Consider the following 24,481-nt stretch of genomic DNA (forward strand, 5'->3'; position numbering starts at 1 on the left):
AAACCAGGCTTAAATTCAAACTATTTACCAACTTGACAATAAAGGCTTTCGCAGGAAGGAACTTCAAAACAATACAGTCCTCCTCTGGACAATGCCATGTAGCGCAAAGCCAGGCAAGCTATTCAAAACAAGAACACACACTTCTGCACATAATAGCAGAGTTAGATAAGTTTTGTTTACTTATCTAACTACTTACCATTATTTTTGCTTGGATGCCTTGGAGGTTTAATTTAACAGCTAAAACTAACCAAACTAGCCCATCCAGAAAGAGAAAGAAAAGAAAGCCTGTTCATTCCTACTGCATTAGCACACACTGCATCACACACATCAAAACTCAAACTGTCAATCAGCATATCATATGCCACTTTTGTAATAAACTTCCTTACAACCTTCTCCCCAACGTACTGATATCTCACCACAACCCAGTTACAACCAATCCATATGATTGGTTTGTATTCAACATTAAGGAAAACCAATGGACTTGACTGTGTATGTAAACTCTGCTGGTTTTATTTTACTCATCTAGCCAGGCAGCAGAAGAGATGGTGATTTCCCAAATGGCAAAGTCGTCTCTTGGCAACATGAGTGTCTTTGAAATGGTGGCATGGAGCCAAGATGGGGGTCCGGAAATATCAAGTCTTCACTAAATGGAGCTAAAAGTGCTGTGAGACGAGCATACCATGGAGAGGTAAGAAGCGCCGAGCCATTGCGAGCTATTGCGCAGTGGGGAAAACCACCGGTGTGACAGTGAGAGATCACTTCTGATACCAAACAGTCTTGTGGCTGAATATCCAATGAGGAGTTTGAGTAGGAAAGAGTGGAGATGATGGAGCCCCAGAAACAAAGCACCATGTTCTGATACGATGAGGAGGTAGAACCCTGCTGTTCTGACAGAGCAGCACTGGGCAGTGGCTTCAAGCTATTGTTGGTCAGGCTGCAGCAATGGAGGTTTGAGGTTGGCTGTTGCGTGTCTGGCAAGAGCTCAGGGAGAAGTGCTGGTGTATTAATGGATGTGTGCTTCATCGGGTCCAGGTAAGTGTGGCTGGTATTGGGAATACAGCTGTGGATGACAGCAGAAGAAGCAATGAAACCGGCTACGCTAGTCAAGTACAGGAGACCCAACATACAGGTAACCTGCAGGGAAGAGAGAAAACACAACAGGTTAAAGATTTCATTGCACGATTAATTGAAATAAAAACTGAAATCGCAATATGTCTTAGTGTGTTTATTAAATCGGAAAGCGTTACTTATAATATGCATTTGGGAATGCAACATGTGTCAACCATCTTCTTAAACTTGTGAAACTAGCTATTGTGAAAAGAAGAGGCTTTAAGAGCTTCCTGTGTTTTTTCCCTATGATTTTAAAGTAAAGCTCATATTATTTATATATATGTATATTTATACTGTATACATAAATAAATATAAATACAATTTTGTCCAACTTTTGCAACACAGTAAAACTGTTCAAGTATATACACTACTGTGCAAAAGTCTTAGGCCACTTGTATTTTCACCAACAAAAAATGGTTTTCTGTCAGTTATTTCTGTTTTGCTGTATTGTGTCAGTAGGAAATATCAGTTTACATTTCCAAACATTATTTTTTGCCATTAAATGTAATAATCCAGAGATCTGATCTCACCATAATCCAGTCTGTCTGGAATTACAGGAAGAAACAGAACAAACTGAGACAGACTAAATCCAGAAGAACTGTCACAATGTCTCCAAGACACTTCAAGAAACTGACCGGCAAAGCTACCTGAAAAACAATGCGAAAGCTCACCCAGGATAAAAGCTTTTTTAACGCATTGTGTGGTCACACCAAATGTTGATTTAATTTAATTAAGTTAATAGAAGTTAATTAATAAAATCTATTTATGGCATTATTTTTGACGGCATCCTCACTTTACAGCAGTTTTACACAAGTGCCTAAAACTTTGTACAGTACTGTAGCTTTACAGGTTTCTTGAAGAATTTTGGAGACATTGCCACAGTATATATGTGTGTGTGTGTGTGTGTGTGTGTGTGTGTTTTAGGCGACTCGTGCATGTCATATGGGCTATTTTATGAAACCTTTATGAGCTTCTACTGTATTTTGGAGCTCATACATGTTTAACTGTGATTATTCACCTTGGTAAAGTGCTGGTAGATAACTGATAGTGCTTCCCTCCAATTGGTTTGCTCCATCAGGACACAGAGATCAGTGTAGGTGAACCAACCTCGCTTCATACCTTGTCGCTCCGCAATGCTACAAGGACAAAGTCCATTGAAATATAGATTTTTATATTACACGTGTGTGTGTATATATATATATAGGAACATAACCAAACAACAAAATGAGCATGTGTGAAGGCCTTGAACTGTGTCACATAACTGTGAGAAACAGAAACGTACTGCTAAACCAACTTACTCTTATAAACATTAGACTGACAAGTGCAATTGCGTTAAGTCTAAGCGAGTCACTGTCTAGTTGCAAAAGACATAAATACTTATGGGCAATTAAAACAGATCATGTCATTAAAAATCCTCCTTGATCTTTTGAAAAGAAATACGTATGACTCAGTATAGTTTGAGATGTAGATAAAGTACTGAAAGTTAACCAACCTGCATTCCACCTGACTGAGGACTTTAAAGAAGTCGCTGGGCTCAGTGAAGAGGTTCCAGTCCTGTAAATGTGAAAGATTTTGATTCATATCAATTTCGACAGAAAACTCACAACCAGTAATGCAACAGTCCAGAATTAGCCTTAAAAAACAAGTCGAACTACTGTAAACAGCTGTGGTTCTTTGGAAAGGTGGAGAGTCACGCTTACGATCGCATTGAGGAAGTTAATCTCCAAAGTGTTGACAGTCTGAATATCCAGCTTGGCCGCAGTACCCCATTCATCGTTGAAAACCTCCTCCTCTTCTCCTTCATCATACAAATATTTACTGGCAACCATCTGGAGATAACATGAGAAATTCAGAGAAATTAGACTCTCAATGAAATGGTCACTGAAACTGACTAAAATAGCAAATTGACTTTTTAAAACATAAAAAAAAAATGAATACTTGGATGTGCATACCATGGATATCAAAAAGAGGTCTGAGGATGAGATCTGTTGTAGGTATTCAGGGTTTCTGTGTCGCAGTCTTTCAATGTATATCAAGGCCAACATCATAGCGCAGGGAGATATACATGCTTCCCTGTAACACAAAAAAAGGATTCAATGTTAATCCAGTGAAAATGTTTTATACACAATTTATTATAATGAAATTACATTTTGAAATCAAAGATATAATGCGATCCTACCTGGCCACGTGTGCAGCGTACTTCTTGTGGAGTTTCCTTATGGGACTTGGGGCAGATTTCTGGAGCAGTTCAACAGCAATATCTAGAGGAAATACAATGATAAGTGATCTACCAGTACTGTAAAAAAAATTAATAGAACATTTTTTTTATATATATATCTCTACCTAAAAACAGCCCTATCTAGGAATGCTTTGATATAGAAACTTTGCCTGACCCAGAGCCATATAGAGAGAGTTGCGACCACTCCATTGACTCCAATGGAACACTTTTTTTTTTTTACAGCAATGGCGGCTCGTGGAGCCTCTTATAAGTTCCCGGAAGTAGCAGCAAACTGATGCCGCGCCATAGAGATGCAGCTGAACAAACCGTTTGCGACGCACTTTTAAAAGGGAAGACGGTTAAATAATAAGATTATATATAATCAGTACATCTAAATGACAATTGTATATTAAAACCTTCTAGTAGATTATTACTCATTAAATGAGTAGATTTAAGGGATGTTATCAGATAACAGATTAGGCTAGGATTGGAGCTGAATAAAGTTAATAACGAACACCCTATTAATTGTAAAATCTGTTCTCTTAATTCTGTTTCACCCATCGTGTTTGGAATTAGAGAAAAGGAGTCTAAACATATTTTTTTTGCAGGGTGGGGAAAGTTAGCTAACGTTACATAGCCTATTAGTTCAATACAACGTTTTACCGCGTGTGACAGCGGTGAGTGGAAGTGGTATAAAGAGGTTATAAAGTTTGTTGCCTATTACACGTATTAAATAATTAAATTCCTTAATAATAAAATGCACCCTATTGATATAAATTTAGAGTGAATTGAGTTTGCAAAAACATGGGTGGAGTGTTTTTAGTCATTGTGATTCATTGACTATTACCTGTCTATATTATATAACCTATCTATATTATAATACTACTGTATTATATACTTAGACTTGTTAGTGTATAAAAGTAACATACTGTAACATTCTGTAGGTGCTGGTAGGTGGAGGATTAGTGGTGCCACAGTGCTGAGGGGACCATTTTTTTGAGAGCTGCATTTTCATTCTTTATTTTTCTTAGTGCTGCCTTTGCATTTTTTTTAATATATATTTTCTTGTCCCTTTAATTTTTTTAATAGACCCAGGTAACTGGCAGATGGTTCACTGGAATGCTGACTGACTTGCTGCTGACTGACTGAGTAGTGTCACCCGTCCCTGTCTCTCCTCTCTAGCCATGTCCTCTATTTCTTCAATGTCACTTTCCCTTCTCTAAGTGTCCTCATTCATTTTTTCCACAACCTTTGAAACTGATAGAGACAGAATACATGGTATTGCTAATTTTAAATATTGAAAATGTCACATCACTTCAAAATTAGAAATATTACTTCAACTAGTACGAGTTTGTACTTATTATATATGTATCACCTGAAATAATATAGATGTGATCAGCAGCGATTTGCTGTATGTTTACAGGTCTAGGGGTGCATCGTGGAGCAGGGGGGAATCTCAGCTCCCTGCGTTTTGCAAGGCTTTGCTTGTTCCTTATTTCTAGTAAATAATTTTCCATGTAAAAAGTGCAAATAAATTTAAGTATAATTACCTAACAATTTTTTGTTGTTGTTTTAATTTTTATTTATATTTAGATTGCTCCTACTGACTTGAGCCAACCATTATTTTCTCCTCTACATGTCAGCGGGAAAGCCATACATCTGCCTTTCTGGAAAGCCTTTCTCTGACCGAGTGGAGCATCCCCATGCAGCACAGTAAACCATGGTGGAGACTATGCAAGGACAACATGAAAAGAAAGGACACATACAAAATGCTTGGCATGCTATTAAATTTATTAGAAATGTATTCATGAATTGCTGTAAATAGTTAATTGCATTTATTTGAATAAAAATGCAAAGACAAAGTAATCTCGTAATATATAATTACAATTTAAAATTACTGTTTTCTATTTTAAAATGTAATATACTCCTGTGATGCCAAGCTGAATTTTCAGCATCATTACTTTTCAATGTCAGCGTACATGTTTATATATGAGTATGCTTAAGTTGTTTTAAACCTGAATATATTGTGTATATGAATAAGTATTGTAAGAATTATACATTAGATATAATATCTATAATACATAATTATATTACTATATGCAATTGTAAGAAATGTAAACAATAAGCTTCATTTTACATTTACTTAACATGCTAATTACTGCTGTTGACAGTTAATTGATCCATTGTGCGGTGTGAGCTGAAAATCACCTGTCACCAGCCTGTCTCTGTACTATCTGAAAGTCATCAATATGACATTAGTTAACATGAGATCAGTGAAAAAAAAGAACAGCAACCCGTGTTTATACAACTTAACGTTAGCCTGAAATAAGTTTTTAAAATAACGGTAATTGAACACTAATCCTCAATAATGACCTGATTTGATATTTTAAAAACAACATCACTGTAACTACATACTCATGCTACATACACATGTCGTTGTGTTGTATAAATATATAAAATAAATGCATTTATTGACTCCTTATTACCAGAAATCGCAGTTCTGTCACTCTACTCTATCAGTTTGAATGGCTGCCAACGCAATTCCTGGAACTATCTAAAGTCTACATGAATCACGTGACAACCAAACATTTCGAACTTCCGTTGTCGCAACTCTCTCTCTATATGGCTCTGGTCTGACCTAAAAACATTTTTATGCTATGACCAAATGTTAATATGAGCAACATGTTTCCTCGGTAACTTCGAATAATTGTAAACAGAAGTTTAAATAAAAACTTTTTAAAATATTTTTTTAAATAATTGTTAATACATGAGACAAAACAAGTAAATCAATAATTGGCACTGCAGAAACAACCACAGACGCTGGCACTAGTTTCAATAACGTTAGTTGACTCACCTGTCATGGGACATGATAGAGCATCCAACGGGCTGTCAGAATACAGTCGTTTCCTCACTCTCTCTGACCACTGCTCATGTCCAGGAAGAAACTGATCATGATAACAGAACATAACGTTTCATGGTTTAAATTTCAAATGTCTTCATTTTTATTAAGACTAACGTTACTTCACATCAGGAAAACAACGACAACACTATGGTGTGTTTTTCCTATCACACCCAAACATTGGGCCCCTGAGGAAGCCTCGAACTATACTCACAACAAATAGTTACTGTCTTACATACTAAAATAAAGCAGATATTTGCTGTATTTAAGAATAATTATTTTCTTCCAGTCTAACATTCTGGGCTGTATATGAAAGAAGACGTTAAACCCTATTTTAGTCAGTTTCCCGTGAGTTTCTGTCACCCGCCAAAACAGCGCAACTAGAACAAAAACACCCCAGATACTGACCGTAAACTCCTGGAAGTCAGAAAAGGTGAACGTCCGCTCGTCAAATAAATCACCAAAATCCATTTTGGGCTTCCAGCATTAATTTAAAAGAACTGAAAACACGGAAAGGCCGAAGGAAGGCGTCGTGGAGGCGCCCTCTCTCTCTGACGCGACAGCTGCGTTGCGACGAATTCACAACAACAGTTACGCAAGAGCAAGACAGTGTGCTTTGGCTGAGTTGCGTAGAATTAGAATAACAGCGTAAATGTGGATCCGCATGACTAGAGAAGGAGGACAGGAGCGGGACTTATTGGACCGACCTTGGGTCAAACATTTTAATAGTGTCTAATTATTTTTTGAATAAATACATAGTTTTACATTTTAACTAACCGCCATGCATTTTATTAAGCGCTGTTAAAGTTCCACAGCATCACGGAACACCACGTCAATGTGATTGACCGATCTCAGTAGATTATGATTAATCTCTGTGACTTTTTTTAAAATAATTTTTATTTGAAAGCCATTTTTTTAAATCTATGTATATGCCAATTACTTCACAGAAATAGAGGAATAGATTTAAACGATTATATGTTTAGTGTATAAATATACCCAATAACAAACAAAAACACGCTGCGATTTGAATGATATTCACGAGAGGATTCGTATTTTTGTCCGTCAGGCGCCCCCTAGAGGAAGTTAATGTATTTTCTAGACTCTAGGCAAACTTGCACTTTCATACTGATATACTGTATAATCTAAATCATTATGATAGTGACAGTTTATCTGTACTATTATGGCGAAAGTTTCATGAACTTTATGTCGTCTGGTCTAGAGTCCAATCACTTAACCTATTTAATATTCATGACATGAGCCATATCTTCGATAACGTCGCTCATATGTTATAGCATCAGTGAATAGTGTGCAGTCTCTTGAATTCATTTGAAACTATTTTAAAGATTCAGTGTCAAGGTCAGCAACAAAATATTTACAATGCACGTCGTCATTAGTTAATCTTGACAGTAGTTTTTTTTTTTTTATGCCAAAAGAGCTGTTAATAAATCAAGTGATTTAATCTACATCAGTAAACAAACATTAGTCAGTATAAGCACTTTCAGTTTTACTCTGCACACATACAATGAGCAGCATGCCTCTCTAAAAAAAAAAAAAAAAAAAAAAAAAAATTCCCCCCCTTTTCGCATCAATCTTTTTGATTTTCTTCTAATTTAACTGTTACACATTTTTGAAAGGTTGATTATTGTTATTGAACACATTAAGCTGAATTGTGGCCCTAGAACCAATTAGGCCTAATCCAATTATTTTATTTTTATTATTATTAATAATAATTTTATTTTCAAGAAAAAAATCACCAGCTTACATATCACATTCTAAATGTAGCCTGTAACTTATTTGGCATAATAAACAGGTAAATATTAGTATTTATCTAATGTAGCCACCAACAACCAAACCACCAGCACTTTCAGCACAATGATATAACAACAAACAGAAATTCTTTTAAATGTCAAACATAACAGCATTAAGCATGAAATGTCTTTCCCTTCACTACAAACACAAAACGTGAAATAAAGCTTATTTTCAGTATTTATTTTCCTTGTCCAGTCCTATGCAAAGCAGGCTGGGAACGAAAAACCTACCAAATTTCAAAGTTAATTAGACAATTTCTATTAAGTTACTGCAATTTAATTTGAGAAAATTAATTACAGTTCTGTCATGAAGACTCTAGGAGAGTTTAGCTTGGTAATATAACCTACATGTAAGGGATAATCAACGGTTTTCCATGCATTAAAGGATTTTAAATGCACTTTGTGGAGGCAAAGAACCACTCCGCTTCACGTATGCCATTCTTGTCTTTACTGTACAGTAAAGTACATACAAAAAAATCTGACTTTATCCATTTTATCCAAGGCAAACTCCACCTGTTCTTTGGATAATCAATAAAAATGTACTTAAAAACTTTTGTGTCAAGCTATTTACATACAGTATGAGTGAACAACAACATCCCAATGGCTCATTTCAACCTTGTCCCCTGAGTTTAGTGTCAGTCCTATAAAATGAACATGCTCCTTTGTCCCTTTAGTTGAACTGAAGTTGTACACTACAGAAATCTATTACATCTATGCAATAACTAGCACTCCACATACACAGCATGATCTTAAAACACACACATGATCATAAAGAAAGTAAAAAAATCAGAAATTAATATTAAAATTGACAAAAAGATTTTTCCCCACTGGCTATAACTAAATCCTAAATTTAAATAAATAATACATTTATGGCCATATTAATTAGAGATATTATTGCACTTTGAGGGAAAGGAGTGGGGCGTAATTGCAAAGAAATATCAAATTGGACTTAAATAAATAAATAAATAAATCCTAAGGCAATATGTACCACTTTTAAGAACTGGTAAAAACATAAAATGATATTGAATAATGATCATCTAACATGTCAAAACAGCATTGGATGAGCTTTAAATACACACAAAACCAGATCTGGTTGCATGTCCCAAGTGTCTAATGTCCCTTGTGTCCTGCAGTGGATGTTTGTGGCTGTAGTTTCTCAGATTTCCTGTCTTTCGTCTCCGTGTCAGAGGCCGAGTCGGAATCCTGGGCCTGCTGCTGTTTCAGCCACATGTCAGAGTACAGGCCTCCCTTCGCCAACAGCTCCTCATGTCTACCACAAACAATAATACTGGGCTTCAAACCGCATAGTTCATGTATTAACCCATCTGAATTTGTGTTCAGCATACCAGTGAATAAACTCACCTTCCTCTCTCAACGATCTGTCCATCACGAAGTACAAGAATCACATCGGCTCCAATGACAGTCGACAATCTATAATATGCATGGCAATGATGGTGTTAAGAATATCTGCAATCTAGTTTCATGATTGTTTTATCACTACAATAATCGATGGAAGATGCTTTGATTGGAAACATCTCTCAGTGAATTCAGTGATGGGTTTACCTGTGTGCCACCACAATGGTGGTTCTGTTGGTGCAGACTTTAGCCAGTGAGGCCTGAATATTTCGCTCAGTCTGTGTGTCTAAAGCAGATGTGGCCTATGGATAGAGAATGAGTAAATTAGTCAATGAAGATAAAAGTACTTTGAAATCTCATCAATCAATTCACAAAGAAATCACAAGAAGACAATCGGTTACTTGTTTTCTATTTCTGTCCAGTATAGACGAAGAGAATCTCCACTCACTGAAATTTCATTAGCCCCACATCCTAACCGAATATTAAACTTGTCCTTACAGACTGTGATTTTACTGCATTGCGAGGTTTGGAATCAGATGAATTTTTTGATATTTTTGAAAGATATATAACTTTTATAAAACAGTTCCATGGAAACTGAACTTTTTTCAAAGTTCAAAAGAGCAGCATTAATTTTTGTCCCAGCATTTATCCTTTGTTATATTATGAATGTGTTTACTGTAAGTTTTGATCAGTTTAATGCATCAATGCTCAATCATTGCTTAATAATCATTCAACAGTAGTGTATTTCCACAGCATTACCAAAACCTGCTAAAGCAATTAGACAACTTCTCAACAAGAAATCATAAAAACACCAGGCAAAACTGGGATAATTCCCTCATAGTGTACACGTTCTCCCATAATGCACTGGTGATGTTGTACCTCATCGAGGAGGATAATTTGTGGCGCTTTGAGGATGGTGCGAGCGATGGCGACTCTCTGCTTCTCTCCTCCACTCAACTTTAGCCCTCTCTCACCCACCTGAGTGTCATAGCCTGCAAATAAATATCAAATGAATATCAGCTATAATCTAAATACTATACAGTCTCAAAATGGATGGCACACTAGTTTAATTTTAGCATCACTGAGATACCATTTTAGATTTCATTAATATTCATTTTAATTTTAGTAAATTAGTTGTACACTGTAAAAAATCCAACTCACAAAAAGTTAGACTAATGATTATATTTTAGTTTAATTAAATGCAAAAATGTTGGCATAACTAGTGAAGATGTTGGTTCAACAATCGTTGGACCAACCTAGAATTGATTGTAAATTCAATTTGTAAATTCAAGTTAACAATCATACAAGTTGGGTTGGAGGTTGGAGCATGCACACTGTAACCACCATGGAATTGGCACATGTGCAATGAAGCGCGCCAACACCGAACAGACAAAGGAGCCTCACCCTAACTGTGGTGGATACGGTGAATAAGCTAAAGCCCCAAAAAGTCAGCGTACTCCTTTAACTTGCACTTATATTGCTCGTTTTGTAACATGTTTTGTGTTAACAATTTAAAATGTTAAACATAGAACATTTTAAAGTATTTAGGACCATTTAAATGAGATAGCACTTTGAATGTTTTTTTTTGTTTTGTTTTTTTCTGCCTATTCATTTGATTACTTTTTTAAAGAATGAGTATGGCTAAAGTTACCAATGTGTTTCTGCTGGTTTGAAATAAAACCTGGACCAAAATATCAAGCAGTTTTTCTAACCTTGTGATGCTGTTTAAAAACACATTTTTTGTCAACTGAACGTACTTTAAGTCAAGTGGAAATAAAATTCAAGTTGAAATTACATAACAAACGTTTTTTTTAACTATAAACACTCAATCAGCTGAACAAAAGATCTTAAGTTGGGAGACATGTGACCTTACTCAGTGAATTGAGTTAAGTGAACTAAATCGTTTAAAAGTTGAGTAAACTCAAAAAAGCTGTGCAGCAAATTACCTTGTAATTTTAAGTTACCGTATTTTCCGGACTATAAGTCGCACTTTTTTTCATAGTTTGGCTGGTCCTGCGACTTATAGTCAGGTGCGACTTATTTATCAAAATTAATTTGACATGAACCAAGAGAAATGATTTTGGTTAAAAAAAAAGCGACTTATATATGTTTTTTTCCTCATCATGACGTATTTTTGGACTGATGCGACTTATAATCAAGTGCGACTTATAGTCCGAAAAATACCGTAAATCAACTTTTCTTTTTTTACAGTGTATGGTTTTGCCATTTCATTACTTTCTGTCTTTTTAAAATCTGTATATAGTATAAACTATATTTTATTGTATATCTTATTTTAGTACATTAGGTTAAAGGAGGCTCAATTTGGAGTAGTCGGGCCCGAATTGGCGCGAAAATTCACAAAATGTGACGTCATGCGCGTTCTCGTCTACTTGGGCTTACAACCGTACGGCACGCCAGCCATTATAGTAAGCAGCGGCAATAGTGTTTTCAAATGGACTCTGTGGATGGAAAGAAGCGACCAGCCTCCAGCACAATTCAGACACCCACGGACACTCCTCGTAAGTAAAAAAAAAAAAAAGAGCGTGCGCACTAAGAACGAGCATGAGATTGGCTGCAGTTCCTCTAACGGCCACTGGTGTCAGTGACGGTTAGAAATTTCAGAACCTACGCAATGCTCCTTTAAGCAAAATGAAAATGAGAAATGTTGCCTAAGCAAAGATATATATATATATATGTTTCTTATTTCCAGTATGTTTTTCTTTTTCCCAATAAATGTTTTTTTTATGGTTTTAATTTTATTTATAATTAAGGTTGGGCCAATGGATGATGTCATCGTCCAGACATCATGCTGCTGGACTTCTGCAGTTGAGTATGCCATGAGTTCATCGTCCATTGTGATGTTTCACCACAGACATTGTCTGACGCTAATTTAGTAGACATCGCCCAATGCCATTTATAATAACTCTGTCCATGAAATGCTCTGTCCATTGCAATGACCTAAAATAATCTTAACACATTTTATATGAATTTTCTACCATTGAATTATGCTTTCAATGCTGAAAACTTGTGGATTTTTGTGTACAATGAAATGATTCTCACCATCCGGGAAGGTTATGATTTTGTCATGGATGTCAGCGGCAATCGCAGCCTCCTCCACCTCCTGGTCAGTAGAAGTAACACGACCGTAGCGGATGTTGTCTCGAATGTTGTCATTAAACAGGACGGTATCCTGAGGGACGACGCCAATGTGAGCGCGCAGAGAGGACTGCTTCACCTGAGATGCAACCAGACAAATGAATTAAGAGCTTCCCATATATAGTGCAAAAAAACGTGAAACATAAAATACAGGAATTCAAATAGTTGAAGCAGGATTTTAAAAGGAATATTTGGGTTCCCTCCTGTGTTTGTATCAATGACCGCTTCACCTTTGAGATGTCCTGGCCATCTATCTTTATACACCCTCCCTGAACATCATAAAAACGGAAAATCAGACGAACAATGGTGCTCTTTCCTGATCCAGACTGTCCAATCTGAAATAAACCAAAGCAATCCTAAAGTGGTTACACATACACTAGCGGAATAATTAAGATTTCCTCGTTCTGTTATGCTGGTTTGGTGCTCAATTATTAATAATGGTTCTTATTATTATCAGTGTTTGCTGCTTAACATTTTTGTTGAAATGACAATATTTTCTCATTATTATTTTATGAAATGAAAAACAAAAATCTCCCATGAAATAAATAGTCTTTTTTAACATACAGTACATGTCTTTACTGTCACTTTCGATTAATTTAATAAAAGTATTAATATCTTTACGTTTTAATAAGATCTTGCCCACACTTTTAAATGTGTGTAGTATATCATAGTTTGCACAAAAATATTAAGCAGCACAACTGTTTTCAACATTGATAATAAGAAATGTTTCCTGAGCAGCAGAGAATAGAGTAGAATAGAATAGAATAGACTTACAAGTGCAGCTGTTTGACCGGGAAGTACGGTGAAAGAGACATCTTTTAGAATCTCCTTGCTGCAAAAATATCCACAGCATATGAAATAAAAGCTGAATGAACATGGCTTATTTTTGACCCAAGTTTTTCTAATAATAATAAAATGAATACAACTGAAGCTGCTAACCCTTCTGTGTAGCTGAAGAAGACATTTTCAAACTCTACTTTTCCCTGTGTGTAGTCCAGGTTTCCTGCGTTAACATCATCCTTCACCTAAATTGAATCATCATGTCATTAATTATACAAAAGCTTCTATCAAATACATTTCAATGAAAAATTCATCCACTCACCTCTTCTTCCTCAGTGAAGAGCTTGAACATGCTTTCCATATCAATGAAAGAGTTCTGGATCATTCTTTTACAGGAAAGATACATGTTTACTCTTTGTTCTTTTAAAAAATGTATGTATCTATACACTGAGATAAACTATTAGGCAAGACAAAAGCTTCATACCTGTAGTATGTTCCAAACCAGTTGAGAGGAGTGTAAAGCTGGATAATGTACGTCCCAAACAGCACATAATCTCCTACCTGAAAGACCATGAGGAGTCACATGACAATGAAAAACAAGTATATATATATATATATATATATATATATATATATATATATATATATATAGTTTTCTTTATTTTCATGACTATGAAAATTGTAGAGGACATATATATATACACACATTAAATATATATATACACACAGTACAGACCAAAAGTTTGGAAACATTACTATTTTTAATGTTTTTGAAAGAAGTTTCTTCTGCTCATCAAGCCTGCATTTATTTGATCAAAAATACAGAAAAAAAAACTATATTGTGATATATTATTACAATTTAAATAATTGTTTTAAAATTTATTATACTTTAAATTATCATTTATTTCTGTGATGCAAAGCTGATTTTTTAGGATCATTATCACACGATCGTTTAGAAATCATTCTAATATGATGATTCATTATCAAAGTTGGAAACAGTTCTGCTGCTTAATATTTTTTCAGAACATGTGATACTTTGTTCTAAAAAAAAAAAAAAAGAAGAAGCTATGTTTTTAAAATATAAATATTTTGTAATAACAATATACACTACTGGTCAGTAATTTGGGGTCAGTAATTTTTTCTTTTTTTTTTTAATAAAATCAATACTTTTATTCAGCAAGGATGTGTTAAATTGATAAAAAGTGATAGTAAAGAAAATATATTATTAGAATATATATTATTAGAATTTTTATTTTTATTTTAAATAAATGCAGTTCTTTTTAACCTTTTATTGATCAAATATATTAGACAGCAGAACTGTTTCCGACACTCATAATAAATCAGAATATTAGAATGATTTCTAAATGATCATGTGATAGACTGGATGTTACATGTGACTGAAGGCTGGAGTAATGATGCTGAAAATTCAGCTTTGCATCACAGGAATAAATTATTTTTTTAAAGTATATTCAAATAGAAAACTATTATTTTAAGTTGTAATAATATTTCACAATATTACTGTTATTTCTGTATTTTTGATCAAATAAATGCAGGCTTGATGAGCAGAAGAAACTTCTTTCAAAAACATTAAAAATAGTAATGTTTCCAAACTTTTGGTCTGTACTGTGTATATATATATATACAGTAATTAAAAAAAAATGTTTTATTTTACTACATTTTATAAAAATAACTATATGGAATTTTATGACAATTACAATCTTATAAATCCCTGGTTGAGAACCTCTGAATTGAAGTTATGTAGTGGATTAGCCAAGATGTAGGCTGTTTATGAAGCAACATTCAAGTTTTTCTGCTATAAAACATAGCTTATTTGATGGCTTCAGAATGAACTACCAATGGTCTGATATCTGAGGTGTCCTGACTGTTCGTACCTGAAACTTTCCTTCTGTCACGAAGTACGCACAAAGCAGAGATCCAGTCAAAAGACCCAAACCGATGATGAGGTTCTGCGTTTGATTTAAAAACGCCAGAGAGGCGTTGGTCTTCCACTCCGATACCTAAGCAAAAGGAAAATTGCATTTATTTATATTACAGTGAGCTCTTCCAACATTAAACTAATTTAAAATCAATAACCTATAAAATACAGATTAAATATAACAAATTATGTGTGGATTGTTTAAAAAAAAAATTACCTGATATTTCAAGATAGCATCCTCAAAGCGTCCTACTTCATAAACCTCTGCATTGTAATATTTCACCTGTTTACAATATCATAATTTAATCACAGCACATGCAATGTTTTATTATGTGCATTATATTGTATTTGACAATAATGCATATTGCATATTTTTTATAACACACATTCAGATGCTTTACTTAAACAAAGAGAGAACAAAGCAAAGCCATACTGTCTCGAAGTTCAATAAAGAGTCCACAGCTTTCGATTTGGCATTATTATCTTGTATGTTCATATCTCGTCTGTATTTCGTTCTCCATTCAGTGATTACAATAGTGAGAGCTGACAGAGACACAGATTACAACAATTAATCAATAAATCAAATGCTATAATCCAAGTATTTCCATTCTTCTTTCATTAGTGACTCCTGAGACGAAAGAATCAAAAACAATCCTGCAGAGTTTAGGTATGTTCAGAACTACTGTACACAATTTTTCACATTTTGTGAGTTTATTATTAAGTAATATCAACTGCAGTTTCAAAATAACACATTTTTTTCACAAGATCAAAAGAGAGACCAATTGCAGAATTCAAGAAGCGGCACAAAGAGGAACACTGACTGATATTTTGGCATTATTTTAATACTATAAGTGTTTTGTTTTTTTAGTTTTTATATTAGCTTGAATAAGCTTTTATATTATACATTAAGTTTGATATTTTCAGTTCTCATTGTAATTTTGATCTTTTTTTTTTGTAATTTGTTATGTGCTTTTGTCATTTCAATATTTTTCATATCCGTTTTTGACTTAAAATGACTTAAATTTATTGAACAAAACTCAAAATGGTTGTTTATATAAATAAATAAATGAATGAATAAATAAATAAATACTTTAAGTAATGAAGTTTTACTAAAACCAAACCATTAAAGAAGCAACTACAGCATCTTCAGCAATGTGTGTGTTCATGTATTCACATTTAGAAATGAGCATTGTTAAATACTTACTGAGGTAGAGGGCCATGCAAACGAACACTATGAGGCCAAACCAGGCATTAAAATTCGATATGAAATAGACAATGGCGATGACAATATCAGCAATAGTGGGGAAGATGCTGAACACGATGTAGCTGTTGGAAAATAAACAAAAATATGTATTTCAAGATAATACAAACTGAGATCACTTTTACTGCGAAAGCATACTGTGGGCTCTTAAGTTTTATATGCATGCATGCTAATGCATCCAAGATTAATATTGCACACAGACCTAATTGACCTTGTTTATACTTGAATTTCAATGCAAACACCTTGAGGTAAGAAGGTCTCTAGTATCAAGATGCAGTATACTGCAAAGCTAGCTCTCACCTCAGCAGGCTGTTGATAGATGAGGTTCCTCTGTCGATGCTTCTCAGGACGTCCCCTGTGCGGCGACCCAGATGCCAGCGCAGAGACAGAGAGTGCAGATGAGCGAAGAGACGCACCTGGACCAAACGGTTAGTGTACTGCTGCACACGAATCCACAAGAATGAACGCAAGTTACTCACAAACCCAGACGCACCTGGATATCGATACAAATGAAGATCAGACTGTGGTCAGATTCTAAAGGATATTCCATGTCATGCTACAAAGATATCATGAAATTAGGAGATGTTCCCCTCACCAGCTCCACCTCCCTGCAGGAACTTCAGGAGCCCGTAAACACACACTGTAGTCGCCAGAGTCTTCCAAGAGCTCCCATCTGTCAGCTGGTTCACTGGGACAGGAGGGAAATCAATGTGTTAGCATGTAAAAGACATTAATAATCAATTTGGAAAAGTCTCCAAATCTGCAAAAAGGTAACTAAATGTAACAAATCATGTAAAAATGTTTATTTGGAATATTAAACATTTTATTAAACTTTGATAGTTGCCTTAATCTTTTAAACGATCAAGAAGATAGTGATCAGAATACTTTTTATAAAACCACCTGTCACGTTCCCGAATCTATGTATCAGCATATAATGAGAATGTATTGTGCATGTTATTTTTTGAGAGACATTGATGTTGTGACATGATCGATGAATGATGTGGATTTAAAAACAGATTATTATTTTAGCTGCAAGTATTCAGTGATTGATGTGAAGTGTGTTATATTGATGTTCTAGTACTAATATTCCAACCGACAGCCAGCCAAGTTTTTGACAGACATGTCTGTAATTATAAAATGTGCAGGAGAAATGTTTTGTGTGTGTGTTTGTGTGTAGTTCATAATATTTATTTTAGAAAATTATGTTTTTTTCATAGCTTAGATAATTACATGTTACTCAGAAACTGACGTTTCATTCATCTGTCGAATTCTTTGACTTTTGAAAATCAAGTCTTTTATTTTCCTGTCCAATTTTGATGTACAAAGTTGTTTTTATTGTTTCCTGTAACAAAATATTTTATTAAAACCCATGAAAATGCAAATCTTGTTAAAAATTATGAAAAATCACTTTTTAAAATGGTTGTTTCATTATTACACCTGTTGGAAACTCAGAAGCGGAGACCAGGAGACTGTTTGGTATTGTCAGCAGGACTCTAATTGAGAACGTGCTGTGTGGTGCAGCAGTCATTAAAAGTCAGTGAAACATTGTAGTTTATATACATTTAGGGAGCAATACTTAAAAATGGAGACAAAGCAACTGGCATATACAGTAGGGGGCCATCCAAAACGGTGGTTCTACTGCCGCGCGTACCGCCGCTGCCGTGTCTGCAAAGTGCATTTGCAGCTTTTGACCGCTGAGTGGCGCTTTAACCACAAGTTATCAAACAAGCGCATCAAAGCACATTTTCGCAAATAGCCGTCAGCTTTGCCTCACCGATGTGTAACATTTGACAGCTGCAGTCAAGAAAAATTAAAGAAAAACAGTGTAGTTAAAATATTTTACATTCACGGATGAAAGTTTATTACTTTTGAAGTTACGTGCGTTTCTTAGAACGAATTCAAGCAGGATAAATGTCAAGCCTATGAGCCTGTGCTTATATTTTCTCTAAGCTTCACAGAATTACTCCATATTTTAGATTCGACACATTTACTAGGTGTGCAGTATTATTTATATAATATTAATATTATTCTAAATTTTATTATTCTAAAAAAGCAATGGGTATTTTCATTGTATATGAAAAAAATTAATAAATAAATAAAATAAAAAATAAATTCTAAATTCGTTTCAAAGCATGCATTGATACAGCATGGAATCGACAGCCTATGCATGCAAATAGGGCTAAGGATCCCATTTGAGATACGACAACTGCACCGAAAGTGCAATTATGTATTTCCCTTCCATCGCATAAATAACTGAATAGAGTTATTTATGAGAGTAAGACTCTTATTCTGTACCTATGTTCTTGTAGAAGATGGGTACAAACACATTGATGACACGCTCCACTCCCAGCAACCCGAGACAAAGCAGAACTAGCAGCTGGAGCAGGGCGTTGCCTTTAGGCCACATGTACGGCACCAACAGACGGAGCTTCTTCCCAAAATCTTTCCAAGTAGACTGATTCTCATCAGAATTACCCAAGAGTGGCTAAAAAGATGCAAGAATTGTATTAATGAGATTAATAATGAAGAGAATAAGATGTATTCATGCAGATTTGAGAGTGAATCTAATGTCTTACTACACTGTGCTCCACATCTCGCTCATCTTCATTGACCAGAAGCATGTACGGTCGGCGTGGCAAGCCTGGAGCTTTGAGGCCTAACAGGAACAGCAATCCTGAGGCGAAGTATCGAACTAACCAGAAAGCAAACTCCATCTGTAGACATAAAGTCACAATGAACATTATGCATACAGTGATTATGCTATTGTTTTCTAGAATCATACATCTCAATATCTAAACATTAAAGTGAAAGTGAAAAGAGAATGACAAAGAATGACATTTCTATAATGTGTAATAATAATTAAAGTATGACATTACTATAATATGTCTCACATTTCGAGAGTTTTAGTCATTAGCTTTAAAACAAAGGACTTTAGCTTTTGTGGTTTCTTTGGCTTTAATAAAATATTATTTTGTGGTGTGGAATTAATTGGAATTGATCCAGTGAATTGACCTCATTTAATTAGTAACTAATTAAATTAGTAAAAAATCTGTAGCACTAGTAAGTTGTGTTTAAAACAAATTTAGAACAAAATGCTTAAAAAAAGAGAATCAAACACATTTTTAAATATAAAATATATAAGCCTAATTTAATAAAATATAAAATAGTTTCAGATTAATTTTTACGTCTACTAACATTTATAATCATATTATTTATATTACAATTAATTACAGTCATATGTAATTTCTAAATTGATTTAATGTTTAATAATTAATGATTATTGCTCATGTATTAAAGTTTTAACAATATTTTTAAATATAAAATATTTAGATTATACATAGTATAATACGTATATCTATCTACTCTATATTTATCCTGATTTTAATTCTATCCTATTGTAATTTGTCCTGAGATAATTATAAGAGTTAATGCAATAATAATAATTTTTATTTTATTATACATGTATATATGCAAAGCTTTTTATTATTATTTGAAAACTGGACTATTTTTGTAAATGCTTATTTAGGAAAATCTGGCAAATTAGATGCCATTTTTAAAACATGCATTTAACTTCTGCTTTCAACATTCATAAGCAAGAGCGAGTAGAGTAAAAGTGCCATGTCATGAAGTTTCGCAGAAACTGTTATCTGATTGGTCAATCTTAAATAGTCTGGGCGTGGCAGGAAGGAATGCAGCTAGTGACCATGACTCAACAGTATTTACACATGGCCCTGCCTGCTATTTAAATACACAAAATGACTCAACAATATTGTTAATGACCATCAAGACAGAATTGACAGAACTGGAGTCATTTGTTGGATCCTCTATTTATCATAAATTTCACATTATTACCATAATGCCGATTCATGCTGTGTGAGCAGCATTCCCACATGTCACCACTTTGAAATATTTCCACTTCAGACAGAACAATGGCATCTGTGCCAAAGGTTATTAAAGCACAGAAATACATTATAATTACAATAGAAATTACATTAAAAAGCACTAAAAAGAACCCTTTGTAATATAATCTACATAACTTGACAAAACCTGGCTTGTAACTTGACAAAACTCAACATGAAGAAAGTTTAGGAGAAATAAGCCATTACTTTCCAACTGGTGGATGATAAACAGTCAAAAAATTGACTTAGATTATTGCAACAAATAATCATTATTAACATAAACACCACTCCCAAACCGATCACACACAGGTACCTGTTGATCAGACTTTTCCAGATTCCACCACCACTGAGGGCTCATCCAAGACACAAACGCCAGGTTTTCAGCCGCAAATGCTACAGCCCAGAACAGCAACAGTAGCGTACTGTGTCCTCTGGTTCTGTCCCTCACCAGAGCCCTCCTCCTCTCCAGATGCAGCAGGGCCACAGCCCAAATCCAGCCCAGCATGGAGAGACAGCCCGACAGAACCACGTATCCCGGTAGCTCTCCGCTCCGAATGATTCGAAACACCATCCAGCCCAGAGCCTGCAGGACGAGCAGCACCGACAGGCCCACTTGGAGCCGGTAAAGTCGAGAGCGAGGGATGAACTTGGGCTCCATGTCTGTGCCATAGCGTCTGTAGCATATACACAGAAAAGTGCCGAAGAGGAAGGAGAGGGTGAGGAGGACGGATGGCACCAGGGTGAAGTAGAAGCAGAGAGTCAGACCCCCCTCTGTCCAGACATGCTGCATGGAGACTCCTGCTTCACAGTAACTCTTTATATCCACCATGATGATGATGATGATGATGATGGTGGTGGTGGACCCACAAAAAGAATATCTGGAAAAAACAAAATGGTGAGAAACCTAATGAACTTTTATTTCCCACAACAAAAACATACCGTGGCAGTACCATAGTACAGGGATTGTAATGGGAATGCAATGGTACAGTATGGTTTCCATATTCATATACTACAGTGTTTAACTTCAAGGCATTTACTACAAATGACAAAAAAATACCTAAGTAGTGTCATGTACATGTGGAAGATGTTGTATTTTCATGGACATTTGCAAAGAAATAAGTATTACCATGGTACCTGCTCCAAAATGGTACTACTGAAGTAAATTTACACAGTTCTGTGGCTATACCACATCCATGGTAGGCTACTACCTGCGTTATTATAGATAAACTAAACTAAAATTACAACTGAAATAATAATAATTAAAAAAATCATTACTTCAGATTAAATGAAAAAAAGCTAAGCAAGAAAACATTTCTTATTTTTATTTTGTTTAACTTGATGTAGTAAAATAACTAAAACGAAATAAAAAACCGATGAATGAAAAAACATTTCTTATTTTTATTTCGTTTAACTTGATGTAGTAAAATAACTAAAACGAAATAAAAAACGATGAATGAAAAATACATAGTTTTAACAATACTAATTTAAATGGCAAAAATACAAAATAAAATTATTAAAACTTTTTTTTTACATCTTAAAATGGAAAATCTAATAAAAATATCTAAATATAACAAAACTATAGGCCTAATATTTAATAAAATAACACGGCATAGTACAGTGACTACTACTATGGTGCAAAAATTATTAACATATTCATATACCCTGGTATTTACATGCAACCCAAAGTACTTCAAATAATACCAGGGTATTACCATGGCACAATAACAAAAAACAACAACAAAAATAAACCCTGAAACCTTTTACAATTACATATTATATTTAAATGTGATATACAGAAGTCAAACAGTTGTGACGAACTTACTAAAACGCTAACGTTACCGTGGTAAAATATACTGCACTCATAACACGGTACTGCCTCGCTACTGTACCATGTCCAAAAAATAAAGTTTTTCTTTATGAGTAATTAATTACCATAACGTACCATAGTATTAGCACCTGATACCACGTTAATAAAATATATATATATATATATATATTTAAAAAAAAAAAAACTTAGGCCAGTAGGATTATGAACTAACCTTTTGCAAATGTCACTGCTTCAAGTGCGTCTTTGAATAATTATCCCCTGAGATGACTGTTACTGCTGCTAAAACATTTAAACGTCTGTGTTTGCCGTCGCGGTCATAAACTCACCTTGTTCACTATCCGTGACATAATACAGCCTGCCTACACAATAACACCGGGGCAGACAGACCTCACACTTCTCTGGGTCCTAGCGCACTAAATATCATACTCTAATGTAATGTCAACAGGTGGCGTGGGTAGTGTTACTTTTTTCAGCGCTAATTAGAATGGTCCAATAACACGTCGTTGTGATTACTCGATGAGCGTTTAAAAACAAAGGTTAATTATTGCGATTATGGCAAGCCATTTAGTATATAAACCTGATGCAGAAAATCTTCATGCATTCATGACCTCTAGACTGGACTATTGTAATGCACTGCTAGGTGGTTGGTCTGCATCTTCAATAAATGAGCTACAGGTAGGCTAGTCCAAAATGCAGCGACTAGACTCCTTACCAGGTCAAGAAATGAATTTACCCAAATTTTACAGTATCTGCACTGGCTACCTATTACGTTCCGTGTCAGTTACAAAATATTACAAATCAATTTTGCTTGGTTGGAACAGCTACGCTAATTATGTCTCTATTTATTTCTCTATTTATTTCTCTTTCTGCCGTGGAATTGACACCCTGTGGTAACTACACACAAGCTCCAATCTGGATCCTGAACACCTGATGCCAACCCCTCAGAAGACATCAGTTGACTCTGAAACAACATACAGAACTACCGAATTTTGCTAGAGTTTGATTGCAACATATAATCATTGCTGTTTATAGTGTTCATCGTCTGTTTGATGAGATTAACTGAATTTCCCGTACATTTTAGCCATATGTAAATCAATTTGACATACAGTAGTCACCACTGACAAACTACTACTAAATATATTGTAGAAACTTAATTTCCAGAATCCATTTTCACGCTACTAGTACTTTTTTTAGGTTCTAATATCTGTTCCATTAGTTACAATTATTTATTTGTTGGATATGTTTTTAGATTCTAGTACTTTTTAAAAAGATTATTAATTAGTTGTTATTTATTAGATAGGCTACTCAAACTCATTCATTAGATACACACTATACTTATTCAGTCGATAGGCCTAATGTACTTATTATTAGATACTAATACTTATTTAATTAGTAACTATTCTGTTGTTACCAAAAACACATTTTTTGCCATCCACATCTATGGAAATAGATATCAGCTTTGATATTATGTTCCACTTGTTCCATTTTTTTATTGATTTATTTTTGAAACTATTAGCCTAAATGTTATTAGAGAGTACTTTATTCTTATATAACAGTGTTTATTAATTAGATTGTACCTAATAAATAGACACTAATACATATGATTACAAACAAGTATTCATTATTGGTTTGGATGATGCTACGTTTCGATTAAAAGGGTACATGAAATGGACCCTGATGAAGTAACAGATGTCATTTGTAATCACAGTATATGACGTTTTGTGAGGATATGTTAATACCTGTGAAATCGTTCAGGAAATTTCCAAACAACAAACCGTGGGTTACAAAATCACTGAAGATTCTTCTGTCAAGAAGACATAGGGCCTTTAAAGAGAGAAATACATTAAAACAGCACAGGCTAGACAGAGAGATTAAGTGTGAAATTAAGAGACCTAAAGCAGTTTATAAGAAGATTTTGAGTCAAAATTGAAAATAGGGAATTCAGGTTCTGTTTGGGAGGGGATGCATTTAATGAAAGGTCAGGAGAGTAGGAAAACCAGTAATAGAATTAATTTGGATGGATTCAGTTCAGACAGTTTTGTCACAGGAATTTAATATTTAGTATTTAAGATTTGTTACTTATGATTTTAAACAGGAAATTTAGTGTTTGAAAAATTAATGTAGGGTAAACGGGGACCATGCTTATGTATTTTTTTTTTTTTGCTGAGCCGTTAGGACCTATATTTTATAAAAAAAAAAAATTAGTCTGCCCCTTCAAAAAAAAAAAACC

General features: G+C 34.5%; 2 protein-coding genes across 4 annotated transcripts; both read right to left on the bottom strand.

Annotated features, from left to right (window-relative positions):
• Positions 1 to 216: 216 nt before the first annotated feature.
• Positions 217 to 6,835, bottom strand: LOC132142373 (protein CNPPD1-like). Its single transcript, XM_059552183.1, has 8 exons — positions 6,636 to 6,835; positions 6,183 to 6,273; positions 3,290 to 3,371; positions 3,063 to 3,183; positions 2,811 to 2,939; positions 2,603 to 2,664; positions 2,129 to 2,246; positions 217 to 1,134 (listed from the first exon to the last, which is right to left on the bottom strand). Exons 1-8 carry the CDS (start codon positions 6,696 to 6,698, stop codon positions 523 to 525), a joined length of 1,278 nt encoding a protein of 425 aa, XP_059408166.1. The 5' UTR covers positions 6,699 to 6,835; the 3' UTR covers positions 217 to 522.
• Positions 6,836 to 8,820: 1,985 nt separating this feature from the next.
• On the bottom strand, positions 8,821 to 22,656 carry LOC132142374 (ATP-binding cassette sub-family B member 6-like). 3 transcript variants are annotated; one of them, XM_059552186.1, is made up of 20 exons: positions 22,578 to 22,656; positions 20,737 to 21,301; positions 19,101 to 19,238; positions 18,820 to 19,009; positions 17,120 to 17,212; positions 16,825 to 17,017; positions 16,468 to 16,589; positions 15,697 to 15,806; positions 15,481 to 15,546; positions 15,220 to 15,345; positions 13,812 to 13,888; positions 13,650 to 13,713; positions 13,487 to 13,572; positions 13,322 to 13,379; positions 12,778 to 12,882; positions 12,452 to 12,626; positions 10,271 to 10,383; positions 9,599 to 9,693; positions 9,398 to 9,466; positions 8,821 to 9,305 (listed from the first exon to the last, which is right to left on the bottom strand). In XM_059552186.1, exons 2-20 carry the CDS (start codon positions 21,250 to 21,252, stop codon positions 9,146 to 9,148), a joined length of 2,556 nt encoding a protein of 851 aa, XP_059408169.1. In that variant the 5' UTR covers positions 21,253 to 21,301; positions 22,578 to 22,656; the 3' UTR covers positions 8,821 to 9,145. The 3 variants fall into 3 exon arrangements, with proteins under 3 accessions (XP_059408169.1, XP_059408167.1, XP_059408170.1); XM_059552184.1 differs by having other exon boundaries at positions 22,463 to 22,617; XM_059552187.1 differs by lacking the exons at positions 8,821 to 9,305; positions 9,398 to 9,466; positions 9,599 to 9,693; positions 10,271 to 10,383 and adding an exon at positions 12,173 to 12,316 and having other exon boundaries at positions 22,463 to 22,617.
• Between the last annotated feature and the right edge of the window lie 1,825 nt (positions 22,657 to 24,481).

Source organism: Carassius carassius, chromosome 6 (assembly GCF_963082965.1).
Source record: "Carassius carassius chromosome 6, fCarCar2.1, whole genome shotgun sequence".
Lineage (NCBI taxonomy): Eukaryota > Metazoa > Chordata > Actinopteri > Cypriniformes > Cyprinidae > Carassius > Carassius carassius.

Bases quoted from the DNA above. Each gene is read 5' to 3' on its own strand.
- LOC132142373 (XM_059552183.1), bottom strand. From the start codon at position 6,698: ATGGATTTTGGTGATTTATTTGACGAGCGGACGTTCACCTTTTCTGAC. The intron at 6,274-6,635 runs GTCAGTATCTGG...TATCATGATCAG, and splicing joins CTGACTTCCAGGAGTTTACG to TTTCTTCCTGGACATGAGCA. The intron at 1,135-2,128 runs GTGAATAATCAC...TCTTCCCTGCAG, and splicing joins TCTACCAGCACTTTACCAAG to GTTACCTGTATGTTGGGTCT.
- LOC132142374 (XM_059552186.1), bottom strand. From the start codon at position 21,252: ATGGTGGATATAAAGAGTTACTGTGAAGCAGGAGTCTCCATGCAGCAT. The intron at 15,807-16,467 runs GTAAGTATTTAA...TGTCTCTGTCAG, and splicing joins TTGCATGGCCCTCTACCTCA to CTCTCACTATTGTAATCACT. The intron at 13,380-13,486 runs GTTAGCAGCTTC...ATATTTTTGCAG, and splicing joins TTCTTCAGCTACACAGAAGG to CAAGGAGATTCTAAAAGATG.